The sequence below is a fragment of the Salarias fasciatus genome, chromosome 12 (assembly GCF_902148845.1).
Source record: "Salarias fasciatus chromosome 12, fSalaFa1.1, whole genome shotgun sequence".
NCBI lineage: Eukaryota > Metazoa > Chordata > Actinopteri > Blenniiformes > Blenniidae > Salarias > Salarias fasciatus.
Window position 1 is genome coordinate 16,773,134 of NC_043756.1, and position 20,313 is coordinate 16,793,446.

The 20,313-nt window shown below is 42.9% G+C and overlaps 2 protein-coding genes across 4 annotated transcripts in view; both read left to right on the forward strand.

The window, feature by feature from the left end:
- grid2 (glutamate receptor, ionotropic, delta 2) overlaps window positions 1-13,880 on the forward strand; it is a 483,103-nt gene extending 469,223 nt beyond the window's left edge. Inside the window, exons 15-17 of one of the 3 annotated variants that reach the window (XM_030104001.1) lie at window positions 1,008-1,248; window positions 9,023-9,294; window positions 11,835-12,047. In XM_030104001.1, the coding sequence (XP_029959861.1) occupies window positions 1,008-1,248; window positions 9,023-9,294; window positions 11,835-11,940 (619 nt within the window). In that variant the 3' untranslated portion in view covers window positions 11,941-12,047. Of the gene's footprint in view, window positions 1-1,007; window positions 1,249-8,491; window positions 8,576-9,022; window positions 9,295-11,834 lie in introns of those variants that run through there. The other 2 variants (XM_030104000.1, XM_030104002.1) reach the window with 2 other exon arrangements.
- A 4,331-nt stretch (window positions 13,881-18,211) lies between these two features.
- Window positions 18,212-20,051, forward strand: atoh1a (atonal bHLH transcription factor 1a). The gene is made up of 2 exons (XM_030104003.1): window positions 18,212-18,926; window positions 19,155-20,051. Exons 1-2 carry the CDS (start codon window positions 18,653-18,655, stop codon window positions 19,982-19,984), a joined length of 1,104 nt encoding a protein of 367 aa, XP_029959863.1. The 5' UTR covers window positions 18,212-18,652; the 3' UTR covers window positions 19,985-20,051.
- Window positions 20,052-20,313: the final 262 nt, after the last annotated feature.

Genomic DNA, 20,313 nt, shown 5'->3' on the forward strand with positions numbered 1-20,313 from the left:
AAAGATGACAGATGAGCACCGTCATTCATGTTGTCATTGAAACTGCACAAACGTTTGCCCCTCAGGAAGTTCTGCGAATAATTGCAGGCATCTGTCTTAATCTGCACGTGCACGGATACTGGTGAGGTTTACTTGGGAATGCGTACTGTCAGTTCGAAAGTGTGATCTACACCTCTTTCAGCATAATGGCTGAGTTTATCTATGGCAAATCTGTTTTTGTGTTTTTCTATGCAGTTCTTTGAGGGAAGTTTATGCATATTCTCTCTGTGCCTTTTTTGTCTTTGTCTCTCTTTCCCCTTGCATATACCTCCCTCTACTCCATGCCAGATCGCCTGTTAAATATCCACACACAACGTGTGTGTGTGCGGGTGCGTGCACGGCTCTCCTCCAAACCAAAACGAACGACCCAGTTAAATAATAAGCTGAAGGCTAACAGAGGGACCCCATCAACCTCTGAGCTGTATCCTCTCTGAAGCCATCAATCGTGGGACTGAAGCTACGCTGCATAATGACATTGTGGCAGTGTACTTGCACGGTGCTGCAAAACATATTAATGTTAGCCATAATGAGTTTGACAGCCCAATATGGTTGTCAGGGATTGGGGGAGGATTTTCATCTAGCAAACACTGCCCTCGAATGGAGGAGAGGAGTCATGGCAGCTGCAGTAACAGCTGCAGTGTTGTCAGGTTGTGTGCAATTGACTCGTGCAAATATTTCATTTTCTATGATTATGTTTGAACGGGGGAGAATTGTTTGCACTCTGCAATCATTAAAAAAGCTCTCAGACACCATAAATTACTTAATTGCTCCTTTTCTGAATGTTGCTGCAGGCTTGGTTTTTATTATAGTCATGCAAGTTTGCTTTTTTATAATGAATATACTTTACTGCAAATTGCACGTTTTTCAAATAACAGACATGAGATTTTACATGATATGTAAAATAGTATTTTGTGTAGTTTGTGTCTGTATATAATCGCATGTGTGTGTTTGCTCTGCTTCTTTCCTAGAATCTTGGAACTCCAGCAGAATGGTGACATGGATATACTAAAGTTGAAGTGGTGGCCCAAGGACAGCCCTTGCGACCTGTACAGCTCAATGCAGACCAGACAGCACGGCAACGCCCTCGATATCCACAGCTTCGCCGGCGTCTTCTGCGTCTTAGCGGCCGGGGTGGTGCTCTCCTGCCTCATAGCCATGGTGGAAAGCTGGTGGTCACGAAGGAAGGGATCCAGGGTCCCCTCCAAGGAGGTAGGGAGACGGACGGGGGGGCTGAGAGTAACAGTGGGTACAGAGAGACACGTCCAGGTCCTTCAACAGATCCTCGCTCTTTTATATGTGGTGACAGAGAAGGAATATGTTTAATGGGCAAAGCAAGGGGAGAATTGAAGGATCAAGGTAAGAAAATGTGCAGTAAAGTCAGAGAGAATTGATATTGATGGGTTGGATGATGGGTTTAGGTACATGTCTGGCTGAGTCAAGGGGAAAACAGTGTAACACAAAGTCTAGACTTTGTGGTTAATATTTCCACAAAGTCAGGACACGAGAGTGATAGACATCTGAACCAAAACTTTTTGTGCTGAAGGCAGTGTGACACTGACGAGATACTGAACTGTTGAAACCTCCTGTGCCGACTGAGTCTTTATCACATTTACACACAAGCAACATCAGCAATGCTTCTCATAGGACACACTGGAGTCGTATTTGCTCCTGGGCTTTTACACATGCAGTCAAAAGTGTCCTAGAGATCCTTTAGGAGCTCTCAAATATTATTATATAGCTTTTACCGATTGCTTTTCAAAGACCTTTGTGTATAGATATAAATTTATTTATAAAGAACAGGCTAACATCGGCAGAAGATGAAGAATTTGATGTTTACAAAAGCCTGGAGAACATGAAATCAATTTTACCTTCTTCTACAGACACAATCGTGATTGGATTGTCATCTTAAAAAGCATCCTGTCATCTTATTAATTATAATTGTTGAGTAATGAAAGTTACCATCAAATGATCAAAATGATTAACCAAAGAGATGTTCTGCACCAAAAGCAAATTGAATGTGAGAATAAACTGAATTAAGCAGCAACTTTAACTCATCTTAATTAAAGGGGGCATTAATTTTTGCACTCATGTGTTAGTCCTTCTTAATCCTCATTATCATGTTATCAGTTCATGGCGATGCTAGATATGATATCCAGCATGACATCTAATATCATAATTAATGGTCTGAGTTGACATATCCCCTGTACACATCACACACACACACACACACACACACACACACACACAGAGGGGTGTTTGGTGCATATTTGCATATGATGAATGGGTTAGAGATGCTCCGTGTACTGACAGTCAAATACCATGTTTTTCTTAATGTGCATCTTCATACACGTTGACAGTACAGAATCACACCGCAGATCATCAGCACTGATATTTCAGTAGATTTATTCCACATTTAATCTGTTTGATCTTTTTCTTGATCCTATAAAGCATCCAGTGTCCTGATGTCCTGTAAAGTGTCACCTCTGTTTTGATGTTTTAAAAATACTGTTTTGACAGCGATGATTCATTTAAAGTTCTGCAAATACGTCTGTGTCAACAGGGTAATCAGACACTTTTTTTTTACCGGCAGAGTTAATATTTTTTTTTAGAGAAGAAGACACTGGCAGCATTAAAAGCAGAATACAAAAACAGCCCGAGGGCCTGTTGGAATGCTGTAGACCGAGGCACAGGCACTGACTCACCGTATTAAACCTGGATATTTATACAGACACTCTCTCCAAAACAGTGGCAACACTCCACCTTATAAATTAGCGGCAGCACCCTGTGAAATACCCAATCAGGGGGTATGTGCGGTTGATCACCTCAGCAGGGATATCATTTGAAGCAATCAAAATGACTCTGGCAACATCTCCCTCATGCAGGATCCCTGCAGCCCGCTGTTATGCGTTCGCTGTGTTTGCACCACCTTATTTAAGACAGTATAGTCAAAGACAAGAACAAATGACAGGGTGTGCTCTGCTTTTCTATCAGTGCTTTGTACCTGCACAACAAAATGTTTTGTCTGTTTTTTTTACCTTGGTTTACCTATTGGATAAGAAATACAGTCATGTAAATTCCTTTAATAACTACAGTTAAACTGCAGCGTTTGATGTGAAAAACGTGTCACTGATGAACTCAGGAAACGCAATTAAGTGCAAAATAATGTTTTCACTTTTGGTTTGGAGTTAATTATTTAAGTGTTAACAAATTACACTGAGGCATTAAGCAACAGATTACTTTTTTCATGAACAACTGCTTTTTCTCAAAGCAGTTTGAGAAAGACAGGTTAAGGTTAACTTGTGGATAATGAATTAAGGGAATTATTGCAGAATTGTTTCCTAGCTTGTAACTGAACTTTTTTTTTTTGTCCTTGTAGAAAACTGACACACTTCAAATGGATAGGAAAGTGTTATGAATGCTCGATGTAACATGATGCCGTGTTGCCAAAATGTGAACAGAGGAAAAATGTTGCCCAGTTCATTAATTTGGTTTGTCTTATTTGAACACATCTCCACGAGTCTCGGCTCCAAGAAAATAAGTGATGAAGAGCCTGTCTCATCTCAATAAACCTTGGCATCGTGTTAATTTGAAGTGCCGGAGAGAATAAATTAGAAAATAAAACCAGAAGAAGGGGGGCGAAAACCGTGATAATGAGCCCAAGATGATGTAATGAAAGATTGTGTAAGAATAGAATAGAATAGAATAGAATAGAATAGAATAGAATAGAATAGAATAGAATACTTTTCTTAACCCCAGAGGTAAATTCTTGTTACCTTATGAGATAAAACCAGCTGCACCAGTCATCTGGGAGATAATTCAAAGGCATGAAATTAGTAGAAATCATTAGTTTCAACTTACTAAATGGACTGACACTGTTAGTATGATACTACAGTTGGTATATGCACTCTTCAGGGTTGACACTAGCTTCATTTTGGCATTGAGAACATACATTTTCAAAACGAAACCTCCGTTTAAATGTGATTCTTTGCAGGCTTGTAATGTGAACGATGTGTCTCATCAGCTGTGCTTACTGCAGCATGCACAGACCTTTAGTTTAACAAAGCGCTTGGAAGTTTAACAAAGCTTTGTTTCCTGCAGTCTGACATATTACCTGCGACTGCCTGGAACAGAACAACACCAGCCTGTTTATCACGCACCCTTTGAGCTGTTTGCTCATTGATCTATTTAGTCGTTTAATTTCATTTGCACCCCATGTTGACTCGTTTAATTTTTTTTTTTTTTACAAACTGAATCACTTTAAGGCTAGATTTGCTGTTGTTATGAGAAGACAGGTGTCCTGTGGTCAGTGGACAAACAGGTGCTTTTGAGGTGATGGGAGAACTCCTCTCATGTCAGCCAATTTGCCAAGTGCACGTTCTCCATGCGTCTGGAATCATGTCATATTAAAGTGACTCCAAGCTGCAGCGAGAGTGGAGCAACATGCAGTCTAGTGACACAATTCTACTTTCTCTTCTCTAATCACATTTTGAAATCATATAAAACATATTCAGTATTTACCCCACATGCCAGCACTTATCATATGAATCCAACAGAGATAACTAGAATAGAGTTTGCAAAGCTCTTGGTCCCTAAGCATTGATTTTTTTGCAAGGAGGGTGTTTTTTTCTCCAGATTTCTGGACTAATAATGCAATATAATTGTGACTCATTGGCTCTCATATGTCGTAGCACATGCGACATGCATCTATCCAACTCATTTATAATCATGCAACTTTTTTTGTCAGTGCACACACAACACACACCAGATGCCCCCCCCCACCTTCCACACCCTGCTCCGTCACCAGCTTTAATCTGTCATTCAGACCAGTAGTCATGTCAACCACTGAGCAGCCACAATGACACCGAACCTCGGGTTGAACTCGAAACCATCTTAAGCACAGTGTGGTTCAGCCGCAACACAAACAAACACTCCCGCCCCCCGCCATCCTCATTAGCCGCTGAGAGCAGCCAGTGGAATCAACCCCAGGCTGGGCGCAGGAGTGGAGTCACACCAGTGAAAAGGAGAGACAGCGGGGTTTTAAATGCTAGTAGTCTTTGATTCTCTTTGTGGATCTTCTTTAATACATCGAGCAATCACTTCAATTGATTTGGAAGTCGCACATGGTTGCTTTTCAGATAATACATTTACATTTAGTGAATTAACATTTGATACGTTTGAGACACATAACTAATTTAATGAGTGGAATGAAGCCAGTGATTCATAAGAATCAATAGCGGAGATCTGCCATGTCAAAGTCTTTCTTCTTTTCATGCTTTGACTGACATTTCATTTGAATACAAATCAAACTCAAGCAATTGATCGCTAATTATAGTCTGAAGTTATCCGAACAGCTGCCAGTGCTTTCACGGTTAAAGTGTAGTTGACTCAGTCATCCATGATTGTTTTTGATGGTTGACCCCTGACATTTATCCTTCACCCTGCTGTTGGTGTAGCTCAAGGTTTTGCTAAGTGCAGCCACTGAACCTTAAGGAGCCAGTTTGCTTCAAACAAAACGCTCGTCTGATCATCCAACGGCATCTGAAAGCCCTCACACCAAAAACCTTTCCCACATCACAACTGGAGAGGTGGGGGTTGCATTTGGATCGTGTCATTTTTCTCAAACTTTCCACCTCAACTTCCTCTCCCAGTCGAGACAGTCAGGTGTGTGAAGGCGAGAAAGAGGCAGGATGTGGACTCTCCACTCTCCTCTTCACCTTCAAAAAGTTTTTAAACTACATAAAAATCTTAAAGAAGACACCATCGTCAAAAACAGCAACATGGTGAATATTAGATCTTCATTTCTTTCTTTGCACTTTTTTCCTTAAATAACCCTAAAATTTGCTTACCTGTAATATTGACCTGAAAAATAGTAAACCCGACCATCCTTTTTCCTTTTCCCGAAGCGCTACTTTCTTACCCCTCATTAAAATACCCCTGTCATAATATATGTAAAAACAGTGGGCATGCCATACTCTGATCTGAAATCACCATCTGTGCAGAATGTTTTCAACAAGCAACCAGCTGCAAGGACGGTTTCTGAGAAGAGAACAAGAGAGAGAGAGAGTCAAGCTGAGGCTACTGCTGCATGTCCTGACTCAGTAGAGGAAAGAAGACAAATTTAAGTCAACTTCAAAGCAACTAATTAGAGAAATTGCATATGTTTCAATTTATCGACTGGGGAAATCTCTGCCCGTGCATGCAATTTGGCCTTAGTCATGGCCAATGGAGTAAAGCCCAGTGTGTTTAAAGACATGCCACTTCCTAAAGTTAAATTAATAAAGTGAAGCAAACCATAAAGCTTGTAATTAACTCCACCCGACGCTTCCCCTCTCTGTCAGTTTAAATGAGGAACTTGTTGGCCTTCATCTTACTGTCAGAGAGAACTTTGAAACTGCCCAGACCGTCACACTGGGCCAAGATCATGTGGATCGTGTGCTTTCTTGCAAGCTTCACATAAAGTGATTCAGCCTGGTGACCCCTTCTTGATGCGTGAGCCTAGAAAACTTGGCTTAGTTCAGTGCATTGGCACCAGGAGGATGCATTTGGAAGAGCAGCTTCAAGAGTCTTGCTTTAGTGCAGGGAGTTACTCTTCCCTGTGAGGCATTGTGTATATAGATAACTAATGGATCCCTAGTGATTTAAAATGATTTCTTTTTTCAGAAGGAGCATGGGTGCACTGGTAAACTGGTTTTGTCTCTGGGATTATCAGTTGTCTCTTTTGTTGCAGCTGTTCATTGAAGACTTACAGATTACAGTGGGCATGACGGTTTCTCACCGCAACCTTAATTCCCCCCACAAAATGGAACCATTGGTAAAATGTATATTAAACAAGATGCAGTCATTTATAAATCTTTGGAAACACACGTCATTCACAACAGAATCCTTCTTTTTTCCTCTCCTCGACACACACACACAAATCACAGACTCACTTGTCCTCACACTTGCATGTGTACATGTAGTCTGTCTCTTCCATCATGTCAGGTTTGCATTAAAATCATTTATGTTTAAACTATGTGTTATACATGTCACAGTATATTTCTTCAGTCTGTTTTAAACACTTCCTGAGTTGCAGAAGTTCACTTCATGCCTGTTTCTTCTTCTCAAATGATCTGCCTTCCAGTCACACAAGCACTACTTAAGCTTTATGTAATTCACCAAAATCACAGTCACAGGTTTATTCATCTGTCGAAGTTTACAAAGAAATAGTTCCATTTCCAACATGCATTCATCTACATAACTTCTTTATACATGACAGCCCTAAAATCCACTGTTTGACCTGCAAAAACAACTAAGCTGTGTTTGTGTCTCTGTTTCTCTGAACTAAAGCATGCGTTGCTACGTACATGTCTCAATATGTCTTCACATCCATACCGTTGGCTGTAATGGTGTGTTAACAGCTTCTGACTGTGGGCTTGTCTGTCGTTGTCTGCGTCTGTGCTGAAGTTTTGTGTCTTTGGAATGGCTGATGTCCTGATGTGTTACTCTGCTTCTTGGTGTGAGCTGTGTGCCTCTCAGTATTTCTGTCAGGGTCATATAGTTGAAAACAGTACACACAGACACATCACCATACATCCTGCTATAGGTATGAGGTGATAAAAAAAAAAAAAACGATTTCTTGACTGAGCACATTTAACAACAACCATTTAACAACAACACTATGCAGACATAATAAAGGGGAGCTGTGTATTAACAGCTTTCCTTGCAAGTTCTTCCCGTTAACCCGGGATCATTCAGTGCTTTTTATTACTGCACTTCTTATATCTGGACCTTGTTTTCCTTTGGTACAAATTAAAATGCATTTTACAGGGTTGTTTTTTTGTTTTCTTTGTCAGTCATTTCCGTGCACACTGCGCACAGAAGCATCTGAACTCATTCTGGGAGGGTAATAGGGGCGGGTGTGTTTGTAATGCTGATACTGTAAAGCTAATGAAATATTAATCAGCCTGTGCATTCGACACTTTCTTAAGAAGTCTTGAAACTATTTCCACATGAGTATCCAGAGTGCATTTCATTCATAACAGGGTGTTTGTGTTGCTTTACTCTTTTTTGGCCTATATATGTTGGATCTGAGGTTTGTATGAAAGAGTTCTGTCAATGGATTCAGTCACAGCCTCCAAAATTCAAAACTTGATGTCAACTTTAGGTTTATCAGCCATTGTCAGAACTCTTCCATAATGGTAACATCTGTGGTTTTGACCATGTCTTGATATTTCATATAATCCGTGTAGGTTTAGCACGAGAAGAGCTGGCACTCCTTTGTGTATCAGCAGCTTTGGTAGACACAGCAGCACAGGCCGACCCCCACCCCCACTTTCATTCATTTATTTTTTAATCTTATTTAACTTTGCTGTTTGAAAAGGGGGTTGCCGCTCTACTCGTTCTAACTCTACACAATGATCTGTGTCACTGTGGCTCAAAGCTCTCATATTGCCTTTTTGTTTTGTTTTTGTAGATAAGTACTCTGTGTTGAGGGGTGTAGCGGGCGAGGGGGAGAGAGAGGGAGAGAACAATACAAAATGGCATTTAAACATCTCCCCTTTCCAGGTATATAAAGACTGTGTGAATGTCTCTCTGAGGACACGACACAGAGCGACCTGCTTAACTGTGTGTGCTGACTGACTGCCATGTCTTTCTTCTTGCTCACCCCCCACCCATCTGTCCCTCCAATTTACTTCTCTCTCCTCCACCTTTCCATCCCTCCATCTGCCTGATCTTGTCCGTCACCCATCTCTCCTTCGTCTGCGGCTGTCTGCCTGTGCGTCTATTTGGAATTTGTTTTATAAACTTATGTTTTTTTTTTCCTCTCACTTAACTTGCATGCACACAAACACACAAAAAAAACCTGACACACAAATGACTTCACGCCTCTCTTTTATCACCTCTGTCTCTTCCTGTCTCTCTCTCTCTCTTTTTTTCCAAACCTGTACTTTGCTCACACAAACACACGCGCGCGCCGTCTTTGCACATCACACACTCGCACCAGACGCAGGCAGATGGCCCATCTGCCAGGCAAGCTGCCGAGCCGTGTCCTCACAGCCCCAACGAACATCCTCTGGCCCTGGGCAGTCAGACCCTGAACCAGAACCCCAACACCGCCAACACCACCGCCCCCACCGCCACCCATTACCAGCCCCCAGCATGCTGCGACATTCCCTGCGCCCTGATTGTGCAACACTCCTACGAACCCAACAATCCCTCCGAGCTCACCCCCAAAATGAGAATGACCACCTTCACCACCTCACCACCCACTCCAAGGTTATATATACAATAGATTATTATATTTTTTTTATTGCTGTAACTGTTAGAAATGCTTCAAAATAGATGCTTTTTGAAATGTGTATGAATGATATATCAAGAGGGATGATGGACATCAGGGAGACATCAGAGTTCAACCCTTGGTGTTCATATCAGCAGATCTCTCTACTGGAGGTACAAAATACCTCCTTTTTAAAATATTTGTTTACCTGGCATGGTGCCAGTTTACTGTATGTGCAATAAAACCATGCTGCCATAAGAGGGAGCTGTCTCTCTACCGAGAGGCGCCTGGAGATTATTCCCTCACCAGACAATGAGAAGTACAGCTTTTGTGATGGTAAAAAGAAAAGAAAATGTAAAAGCCTGCTGTGATGTATTATTCTAAGCTCCATAGAGATTTTTGCAAGATGTCATATTCCAATCAAAGCCCAAGTTGGCTTTGTTCTCCAAATAAGGCCTTTTCATCACACAGTAATTTAGAGATGCAGAGATTATTTCAGTAATTTACTTATTTTGATTCTTCTTTTGAAGTTTATTTGGCTGGTTCAAAGTTAAGCAGTAATACTGCAGACATTTTGATAATAAGAATACCCCACCTATCCACGTGAAGTTCAGGTCCTGCCACATCCCCCCCTCACTCTGTTTTCCTCGCTCCCTGTAGTTTCTCCTTTCACAGACAGCGGACTGTTCATCTGTGATTCACTCTTCTTCTTTCACCTTCTTTCATCTCTGTCGACACCAACTTCCCCCTCCGATACCCCCTGCTTCAAACAGTCTGTGTATGATAGTTTCACATCAGACATTAGCACCCCCTCGCCCTGTCCTTTCCCCTGCTGTCCCATTTTTAGAGGGTAACCAGGGGGCAGCGTCACCCGTCCCCTCTGCCTGTGAGCCACAGACAGTGGGGCCAGAGCCCCTTCCAGAGCCCCCAGACCCGAAGGACACGGTCAGTAAAACCATCTTCACCCTCAGTAAAGTGACTCCCACAAATCACCAAAACCCCAGTTTGACTCTTCCTGGCTCGTCCCACCATGAAGTCTGAGACACCCTGAAATCCCCGCCTCCTGCCCCTCTGACACCCTTCCTAAAAACTGCACCCTACCTTCCTCAAACACACACACTCACGTGTGTACAAGGCAACGATAGATGACTCTCTTCAGCACCTTCTGCCAATCCTGCTGTTCACCCGAGCGCTCTCCTCTCTATGCTCACTCCATCCTCTGCAAACTGAACTCCCCCGTATCACCATCCCTCCCCCATCCTACGCAGTGAAAGCATGAAACACCTCTCACTGAGTGTTACCATCCTTTAGAGTATGTGGTTAAGCTATTTATATGCAAGTATAGTCATATAATGTATGCTTTGTAATTTCATGTAAGTTTCATTTAACTTATACTATAAGTTATTTTGAAGCTTAAGTTAATGTATGTGATGTTTTAGATTAAATGGTTTAGCTTGTTAAGAACTGTTTAAGTTGAATTATCTGTCTTGTAGAATGTAATTTTGAGCTAAGAGAGCTACTGTGATGATTATGGCCATGTATGAATTTAGTTGTAAAGAAAATATCACACTGTCAATTTGTTAAATATAGTGGCCATAGAGGTATGTTGTTGATGAGAAATTGGTTTAAAAAAAAAAAAACAAGTGAACTCTCTTCATAGTATAAGTTGCAAATGAAGTTTAATAATTGATAATGTATGGTAATGCTTGCACCAGTAGACCTAACACCCTGGAATCACAGAGCACACAGCATGACTGCAGTGTGTTTTCGGCGTGTATTCCAGATTTTCTGCACTCCCTTAAAGACCTTTTAGAAGTGTGTGTATGTTTTATCTCTTTGGATATCCTGACCACCGCTCAGAGTGTGCTTCTCTATCCCTCCCTCCATCTCTCCCCTCCTCTCTTTTTGCCCTCCTCAACCTCCTCTCACATCCTGTCCTCACATGTTTTCTGTGACGTTAAACATGTATTTTATTCTTTCATTTTGTATCTCATCTGCTTTCTCCACCTAATACGATCACTGCAATTTGGATATTCTTTTTTTATGACTGTTCCAAATTCTTTGTTTGTCCGTGTTTGCATGGTATCCTGGCCTCATTGCTCATCATCTGCTTTGTCCAACAACCTTCCACTGCTCTCATTAACCATTCAAACGTGTTGGATGAACAACATCCCTGCTGCTGGATACAAATGCACTGTATTCCTGGCCTCTTTTTCCAACCGTATCCTCTCTGCACATGCTCCGCTCTGCTGCTCCCATATTCATTATTTCAAAATCTGTGCTATTCTTTTTTCCATTACTTTCTCTCTTTCATTGCTTTTTTCCTCTCATCTTTCCACTTCTCTTTATTTCTGCTTCAACTCTCTTCCTTACACGTTAAATCTTTCCCCCATCTCTTCTCCTCCCTTTTTCCTTTCACCATCTTTCCTCTCACCATGTATTCTTCCCTTCCCGTGAACATGTCTAACCTTCATCCATTCACCATCGTTGCTTCCTCTTCTTCGTTCTGCTCCTCCCGCCTTCCCCTCCCCACCTGCAGGACGATAAGGAGATCGACCTGGAGCACCTACACCGCCGGGTTAACAGCCTGTGCACCGAGGATGAAAGCCCCCACAAGCAATTCTCCACCTCTTCCGTCGATTTAACGCCCCTCGACATGGATGCGCTGCCCGCTGCTCGCCAGGCACTCGAGCAGATCAGCGACTTCCGCAACACCCACATCACGACCACCACCTTCATCCCCGAGCAGATCCAGACCCTAAGCCGTAGCCTCTCCGCCAAAGCTGCCGCTGGATTTTCTGCTGGTTTCGGAAGCGGCGGTGGCGGCGGGGGCCTGCAGGACCATCGGACTGGTGGTGTCGGCCCTTTCAGGCAGAGGGCCCCCAATGGCGGCTTCTTCCGCAGCCCCATTAAAACAATGTCCTCCATCCCCTACCAGCCCACAGGTCCGGGACCCAACTTTGGATATGGCAATGATCCAGACAGGGGCACCTCCATATGAGGGGCTCCTCAGGATGTGGTTGTTTCGGGAGGAAGCGTAGGGGGAGGAGTAGGAGATGGTGGAGCGGTTTGGTGTCGGTCACAGGGTGGTAGAGTGAATATGTTGCAGCCAACCTAAAAAGTCAGAAGACAGAGATCTGTGTACATAGGAATCTTTCCGTTTTCAGTTTCTGCTTGGAGTGTCTGTTCTGTGTGTGGAGAAGACGGAGGAGGTGGAGGTCTGCTGGGGCATTCCCTATCCTCCTGCAAACTATGCCGGCGAGATACTCAACGGGATAGGGTGGGTGGGGGCTTGAACCTTTTCTTTATTGTTGTCGTTCTTGTGATTGTTTGGGGGATTATTTTGGGAGATATGTATGAAAGGGGATTGATTTGTTTTTTTTCTTGTTTATGTTTCATGACATGAGGACTGCCTCATGTAATGGAAATTTGCTGATATGACCTGGCTCCTCTTACAGTCTGAACCCCCCTCGGAGGGTTTAGTTTGTACTTGTCCAACATCAGAAAATACTTCTATATTCTTAGCTACAGTGCTGTTGTTGGTGGAGACCGGTGGTCTCCGTAGCCATGAAACAACTCCAAGGGCCTCGAACCAATAAGCAATTATGGGGCTGATATTTTGGGATGGCATATAGAACATTTGGTTTTGTCTCCGTCCCTGGGAATAAGTACGGGCAGCAGTCCTCTGTAGTATTTAGAAAAGGCCCCAATCTCAGTGAATATTGGAAGATTGTTCTCCTCCAGTTTTTGCTCTGCCTTTTCACGATGTGGGAGTCCATACTCAAGTGTTTCGCTTCTCTGGTGTTGGGTCACCGTGACCCAGGGTTCTCAGTGTGCAATCATTGCCGAGATGGTGTCCACACAGTGGCCTGACCCGACCTAAGACTCAAACAGCTGAACTGTCGCTGACACGGTCCCGGTGCACCAATCTGAAAAACTGTTGAAATGCCATGACGACAGTGCAACAGTACGACACTGTAAGAATCACCGATTTGGTGCATCGACCTTAAACTACTTCTGCCATTCTTTGGGTGCATCAGCCTGAAACTGTTTCACCATTTTGATGCACATTAACTCTTTGTCAATCCCACTGCACTGTACCAGTGCCCACAGACCTGTAAGTGATTGTATGTAGATCTGACCTTTTCTTTTCTCACCTGTACTGTGCTATCTGCTTTTCAAGTGGAGGTGAGATCCTTGAATCAGACTCTCAAGAGTTATAGTAAAAAGGGATGATATAAAAAAAGCAGCTTAAAGACTTATTAAAAAAAAAAAAACAAAAGACAAACCGAAAGACTTCAAGAAGCTTATGCTTATTATATGTCTTTTATTGAATTTTGTTTATAAGAAAAAAAAAGATTTTAACGTGTGGAATGTGTTTTGGTCAGGAAGTACAAAAAATTACATTGTTCTGAGCTGTCTAATTGTTCATTTTTTATTTTCAGCAAATTTTGAAAAACTGCTAAATGAGTGCTGTAGTCTCTGGTTTTGCATCATTAAGTCATTCAAAGTTGAACATTTGAGTTCGTTTTTGTTATGCTTATTTTTAGTGCTGCCATGGCCCAGGTGTTTCTAAAAGATAAAAAGTTCATTCTGTAACGTCATGTCATGTTCGAGTTCATTAATCACTTCTTTATCAGGTTCAAGTGGTGAGATGGAGTTGATTTTGCATTAAGGAGAAGCCATTGCAACAGCATCTTCAGTACAGGCCTTATATGTCAACTAAAATAGCTGTACCCTCCTAATTTCCAGTCGAACCCAAAATATCACCGAGTACTGGAAACAGTGAAGAGCAACAAATCATCGGTTGTCCTGTAAGTCTTGTGAATATGTCCTGAAGAGGCCATCAGATCCAAGTGGCTGCCTTTAAAGAGATAAGTCCAAAACACTTCTATTTCATATCTCTTGTTTTAAGGGTACTGTTTGTATAACTTGTTTTTTTTTAAAAGTGCCAATTAATTCAAATGAGACCATTAAGGTGCATTTTGGGGTGGAGAATGGGAGCGGTACATTGATAACACTAAAGGGATACTTTGTGGCTCAAGGGGGCGGGCAGGTTGGTAAATGGAACCAAACCTTTGTCACTAACACTGTATTAATAATTGATAATGTTAGTTGTTTAGAACAAGTTTTCAGTTTGTTATCTTTAAGAACTAAACCTGCAAAATGTTGTGTGTAGAGAACTCAGTCGAGCCACAGTGTTTTGAAGCGAGCATTCTTAGGCTTTCTTTTCTTATATTAGGCTACAGTATGGCTATTGAATGACAAATAGGACACAGACATTTAAAAAGAATTTTATTTAGTATAAATGAAAGAGACATTATAAAAATGTATATTTTACATGTTGATGCTATTTTTGTTTAACAAAAAGAGAAGAGTATATCATGTTGAGCTTTAGTGTTGAGTTGAACAGTCATACTACTGCATTTGGTTTTCCCCCCACATTCTGCCCATGGAAAACATAAAACACACACATTTATTGCTTTTCTCATGTCATCCTGAGTACATTCTATTACTTTGCTGGCTAAATAACAAAAAGTGGCAAGTTCACTAAAAAGAAAGCATGCACAAACTTGCTGTTTTGCTATCTGTTAACATTTTTAATTTCATACATAGAACTACAGGATTTACTTGATAATTTTCAAAAATTTATGATGTACAGTATTTAATATAGGCCTATTTTGTTGTATGTGTTGCATATTATTCAAAAACCGAACAAACTGGGGCCCCTGTTACAAGTGGCAAAGCTTTCTGTGTATAATTTGTCTAATAAACAGGTTTTCTACAGTGGGATAGTATTTGTTGTCTCTGCTAAGACTTCAACAAGAAAAATTACACGTGAACAAATCGTGAATAATTCCCGTAGGAATTTTTGGGTGGTTTTCAAAGTGTTGGCCATGGTGTGGGTCAGGGGGATACCTTTTCCCAGTGAGATTTTTTTTAGAATGGGGAAGCCTGGTAAATCAAATTGGGTACTATTTATTTCCACTAACATTTCATTTTGAAACTGATTTATTCCAGATGCAAATTCATTGTTGAAGTCACAGATTGGACTAACCAGGTATTTTCATTTTCATTTTATTGGTTATAGATCATAGCAGAAGTTCACAATTGCATCTGATAACATGAAAAATCTTTAGAAATCCACACTTTGAAAACACGGAAAGTGACATTGTTCCTGTCACTTTTAACATATTTCATTTGTCAATTCCCAGGAGCACAACATTGAAGAAAACACACTGAAAGATTGAAAAACTCAGTAATGCCTGTTGTGTTGCTTCTGCATTAATAGAAAAATTGATTGAATTAATTATTTTTCCAAGCAGTATTACCACTGTCATGCTGCTGAGCTGATCCAGATGCAAGTAAGTATATGATCTTCTCAAGCTAGAAATGTTGGGACTACTTTTGGAACTTTTTTCTTTTAGATCGTGATTGTTTTAGTTCATTATAAAAAAGAAAATCAAATGGCTACTGATTGTTGTAATGTCTGAAAGTCATGTGAAATCAGAAAAATCCATTGTTATTGATGGTTCAAAACTGTGAGGGGTGGGGTGGGTTGTTAGCATGTAATTTTTGACCTTTTTAAAAATCAAAGTACCAATTGATCCAGAACAAATGAGCAAAATTGATTGAGGTTAGAAGGGAGGGTGTTTTTTTTTCTTTTCTTTTTTTTTTGCATAAGCAATAATTTTTCCAATTCCAGTCCATCATTAAATGGAGTAGTTTTATGAAGAAGACATGAGATGATGCTCAAGGGGGGAAAAAAATCCAAATATTTTGAAAGGATGTGGATGATATTATGTGTATAATCGAGTTTAACTTCAAGCCTGAACTACGCTTTTGTGTCTTTCACTTCAAAGGCCTGCATACTGCTGTTAACAGCTGGACAGATACACTGCTGGGGGAGGCTGCTGTCAAGTTCACTGGAGCATTGCACTGCAGTGATCCACGTTAACCAGATAGTGGCACTGCAGCTCCCAGAGCCCAGATCTACGCCTCTGTTTCAGCTTCACTCTGTGGTCAGTGTATTTCTGTCAGATATGACCAAGAAAAAAAAAGTATTCAACTGAAAACTTAAAGAAGTAATGAATGAATTGTGATGATGCTTTAAATTCCAACCAGCAGCCTACATGACATGAACTTCATTAGAGTTGTGTAGCAGCTACATTCTTTGTTGATAAAATACTTACCTGACTTTGTTTCTAAAATGACAAGACAGTTATCATTAAGCCAGAGATGCAAAAGAGTCAACTTCTTTTTTCCATCTTTTTTTTTCTACAAAGAAGCTCAACAAGATCTTATCCAGAGACAACAAAACTTTGCCAGTTTGAGTTATTATACAGAAGTTCATTAAGCTTTCATCTTCATTGATTTAATGATTTTAACAATGAGGGTTTGAAACCCCTCACTCCAGCCTCGTGCCCGTCGCGCCCCTGTCTCCCGGGAGATGGGAATGAGAAGGGGCAGCACGCAGACTCCTCTCGCGCATTGGAATGGGAGCCCACCCCTCTCCCTGGAGGCGCCCCCCAGGCGTGACCAATGGAACATAGAGTCTCCATTGTGGCCGCGACACTTTAATAATCGCCAGCTACAATATCCAACCTGTCGGTAGCTTCAGGAGCCCGGGCCGGCCCGTTGGACAGGGGGGCTGTAGGTGGGACGAGGGGGCGACGCACGGCGCCAGACCTCTAGCCCGCAAGACGTCCCCGTGATGAATACATGAATAAAACATAGGAGAGATTGATGTCGGGTTATCTCTGAAATTATGGGATTTCTTCACACAGATTATATTTTCCCACAATTTCAAAGCAGCCTGATGTGGAGTATGAATCTATACTGCTGAACTTTGAATAAAGTTTGTTTGCTAACTATTTGAAAATTAACCAAATGATATAGAAAGCAGGCATAAATAACCACTGTTGAATTCTTGGACGAAAAGTTTGTGTTTGATCAGTCCTGAGGTGTGATTTGTCTAAAAAATATTGGGCCATATGTCAGGAATGTCAAACCTACGGTCTGGGGGCCAAAACCGGTCCACCATAGGGTCCAATCCGGCCACATGAATGTAAAATGTGAAAACAGTAAACTTGCTACACGCTTGTACTTTTCAGCGGGTAACAAATTAGAAATGCACAGTGAGAGCTGAGCCATCACCATCTAAACCACACAGAGGACGAATTTAGAAGTATTGTAAAACTTAATTTGTTCAGATTGTACAAAAAACATATTTTAGAAAAGTTGCCATACCTCAACATTACAAAGGCTCTTTGAAGTTGACCAAAACTTTAAATTCATAGGTTGCTTTGCCCTAAAAAAAAAAAAAAAAAAAAAAAAAAAAAAAATTGATTCCTACATTTCTCAAATCCGCTGTCAATAAACTGTAACGCGTGCGCGCGTGCGTTCCCTTTCACAACTTGTACGCTGTATAGATAAGAGCGCGCGCCACTTGCAGCCAGTGTCAGCACGGAAACAGTGCCGAGCGCTCATGTTTCCGTTCCCTGCGAAGCTCTTTTTTTAACCGGTAGGGCGTTCCGAGAGCTGGATCAAAAGGTTTCAGACCCGCCACAAAAGAAAAATGGAAACTGGAGATGATCTTAGGATGAATGAATTGACAATATGCGCGCGAGCCCCATGCAACCAAACGGGCATCTTCTTTATTTATTTTTTTCAGCTGTCTTTTGTATAAGTTACAAATTAGTCAAAATATTTTTACCTGAATGTGCTGCAAAGTTAAAGAAATCCTCATATTTTTGAATAGCCTAATTGTTGAGAAACTCTTGGTGGGTTCCAGTCGGTGTTGCTCCAGAATTGAGAACTTCTGGGAAAAGGATGACATGATGTTTCATTACTTCTTCATCCATACGTGGAGTGTGAACTAATGACAACTAACTCTGCCTCTCCAGCTCTCTCTCACCTCTCTCTTTTTCCTCTGTCATGTCTGATGCGGCACACAGACGCACAGCAGCTTGGAGTCTCGCGCCGTCCACGCTTCTCACCTTGAGTCGTCATCACCTGCACGTGCGTCCGGGTGGGAGGTTCCCCTTAACCCCCATTCGCGTGAAACACCTCCTTGAATCGTAACGTTATCATAAACAGCCCAACTTCGGGGGGCCCATAATCGCATCTCTCGGGTTTTGCCGAGGCTTCTCATTGGACGTCAACACGCGACCAGCGCGAGGAGGGGGGCTTCCAGACGCGTGCCGCTTTTTAAACCGACGCGGCGCCTTGAGACATCAGAGAAGGAGTCCCGCACGCGACAGTCATATTCACACGGTGCGACAACGCCTCAGTGCGAGTCTCCAAATACTTTTCCCCCCTCTCATTTCATTAGGAGTTAGTTTTTTTGGGGGAAACATGGATATCATCACAGTGGAAGACTGGAGCGAGAGCGCGCGGGAAGCGGCTTCCCTGGACTCGCCGCAGCAGGGCTGCAGCGGACCCAAAGTGATGGAGAGGGGTGGGAAGGAGCAGTTTGAGAGTTCCTGCTACGAAGCTGGACTCACGCTCGTGGACAGCGGCGGTGACCCACGCGCCTGGCTGGCTCCGGCTCCCGGCACCTGCGCGGCACACGCCTCTTCACCCGACTACCTGCGGCACTCGCCCTGCCCCAGCACCGGCTCCTACCACGGTGAGGCATGGAAACAAGTGTGGAAAGTGTTTAAAGTCAAAGAACGCTGCAGCCACAATAAGTCAAATAGTTTGCAAAATAAATTAAAAACATTTCATGTTTTTTTTTTTTGTTTGTTTTTGTTTTTTGACAGTTAAGATATTGCTTTATTGTAAACTAAAATGCTCTGCAAGATCATATCTGTGAAGTTCCATCAGGCCTGTTGCTCAACTTGTTTTCACCTTTCAGAGAGCGGCTCCCCGGGGTCCTCGGGCCACCCTAGTCCCCCCAGCTTCAGAAAATCTGCCAAGAGCCCCTCCTCTTCCTCGCTCAAAGTCAGAGACCTGTGCCGCCTGAAAGGCACGCTCCCCGGGCCCGAAGAGGAGGCGTCCATGAGACAGAGAGCCCCGTCCAGCAAACCGGCCAACGGCATCCAGAGGCAGAGGCGGGTGGCCGCCAACGCTCGCGAGAGGAGGCGCATGCACGGCCTGAACCACGCGTTCGACGAGCTGCGCAGCGTCATCCCAGCGTTCGACAACGACAAGAAGCTCTCCAAGTACGAGACTCTGCAGATGGCGCAGATCTACATCAACGCCCTGGCCGAGCTGCTGCAGGGTCCTGCCTCCGCCTCCAGCAGCAGCAGCACCGACATCTCCGACTCCAGCGCCGCCTCGCCAAAGTGTGACCTTATGCTCTCGCCCTCGGTGGGCTTCGAGGAGGCGCAGGACATCGCGTCCCTCTCCGGGACCACCTGTCGGACAGCGGCGGCCGGGCCCGCGTCCGGCGGCGGCTTGGTGCACATCAGCGGCATGCCCTTCCGGCCCTCCTTCGAAGAAAGTTCTTTCTCCGCCCGGGTGGAAGACACGATGCGCTCGCCCTCACCGCCGTCCTCCTCCCGGGCAGGGGGCTCGCAGTTCGGAGGTGGGAGGAAGGAGTCCCCCCGGAGCGACGGGGAGTTTTCCCCCCACTCCCACTTCAGTGATTCGGATGAAATAGCGATGGAGCTTCAGTCAAGCGAAGAAGACGACCTGTCAGAACTGCAGCTCCCCTCGCACCATCCGCACGCTGTGGCTTTCTAAATTATTCTAATTATAGCCTGACACGAAGCCTCCAACAATGTAAAGTTTGTAAAATGTGTCAATCATACCTGCAGTCTCTGTATTTAAAAAAAAAAGAAGACATTTCTGCTTAGAAAAAAGTAATGTTCAATTTTTAACAATAAGTCTATTTTGTCAACTTGTTGCACCGTCTAAAGATTATTTTTTATGTGAGATAGACCTAATTCGGTTCTGCCAATAAATGTATATCCTATAATTTCCAGTTTCCATGGAGACGTGGCTGGAAGACCCCTCTGCCATGTCGCGCGCAGCACTGCCACGGGAATTCCCCACGCCGCTCCAACCAAAAC

Coding starts and splice junctions, on each gene's coding strand:
- atoh1a (XM_030104003.1), top strand. CDS start 18,653: ATGGATATCATCACAGTGGAAGACTGGAGCGAGAGCGCGCGGGAAGCG. Junction 18,927..19,154: donor CAGCACCGGCTCCTACCACG/GTGAGGCATGGA, acceptor TTCACCTTTCAG/AGAGCGGCTCCCCGGGGTCC.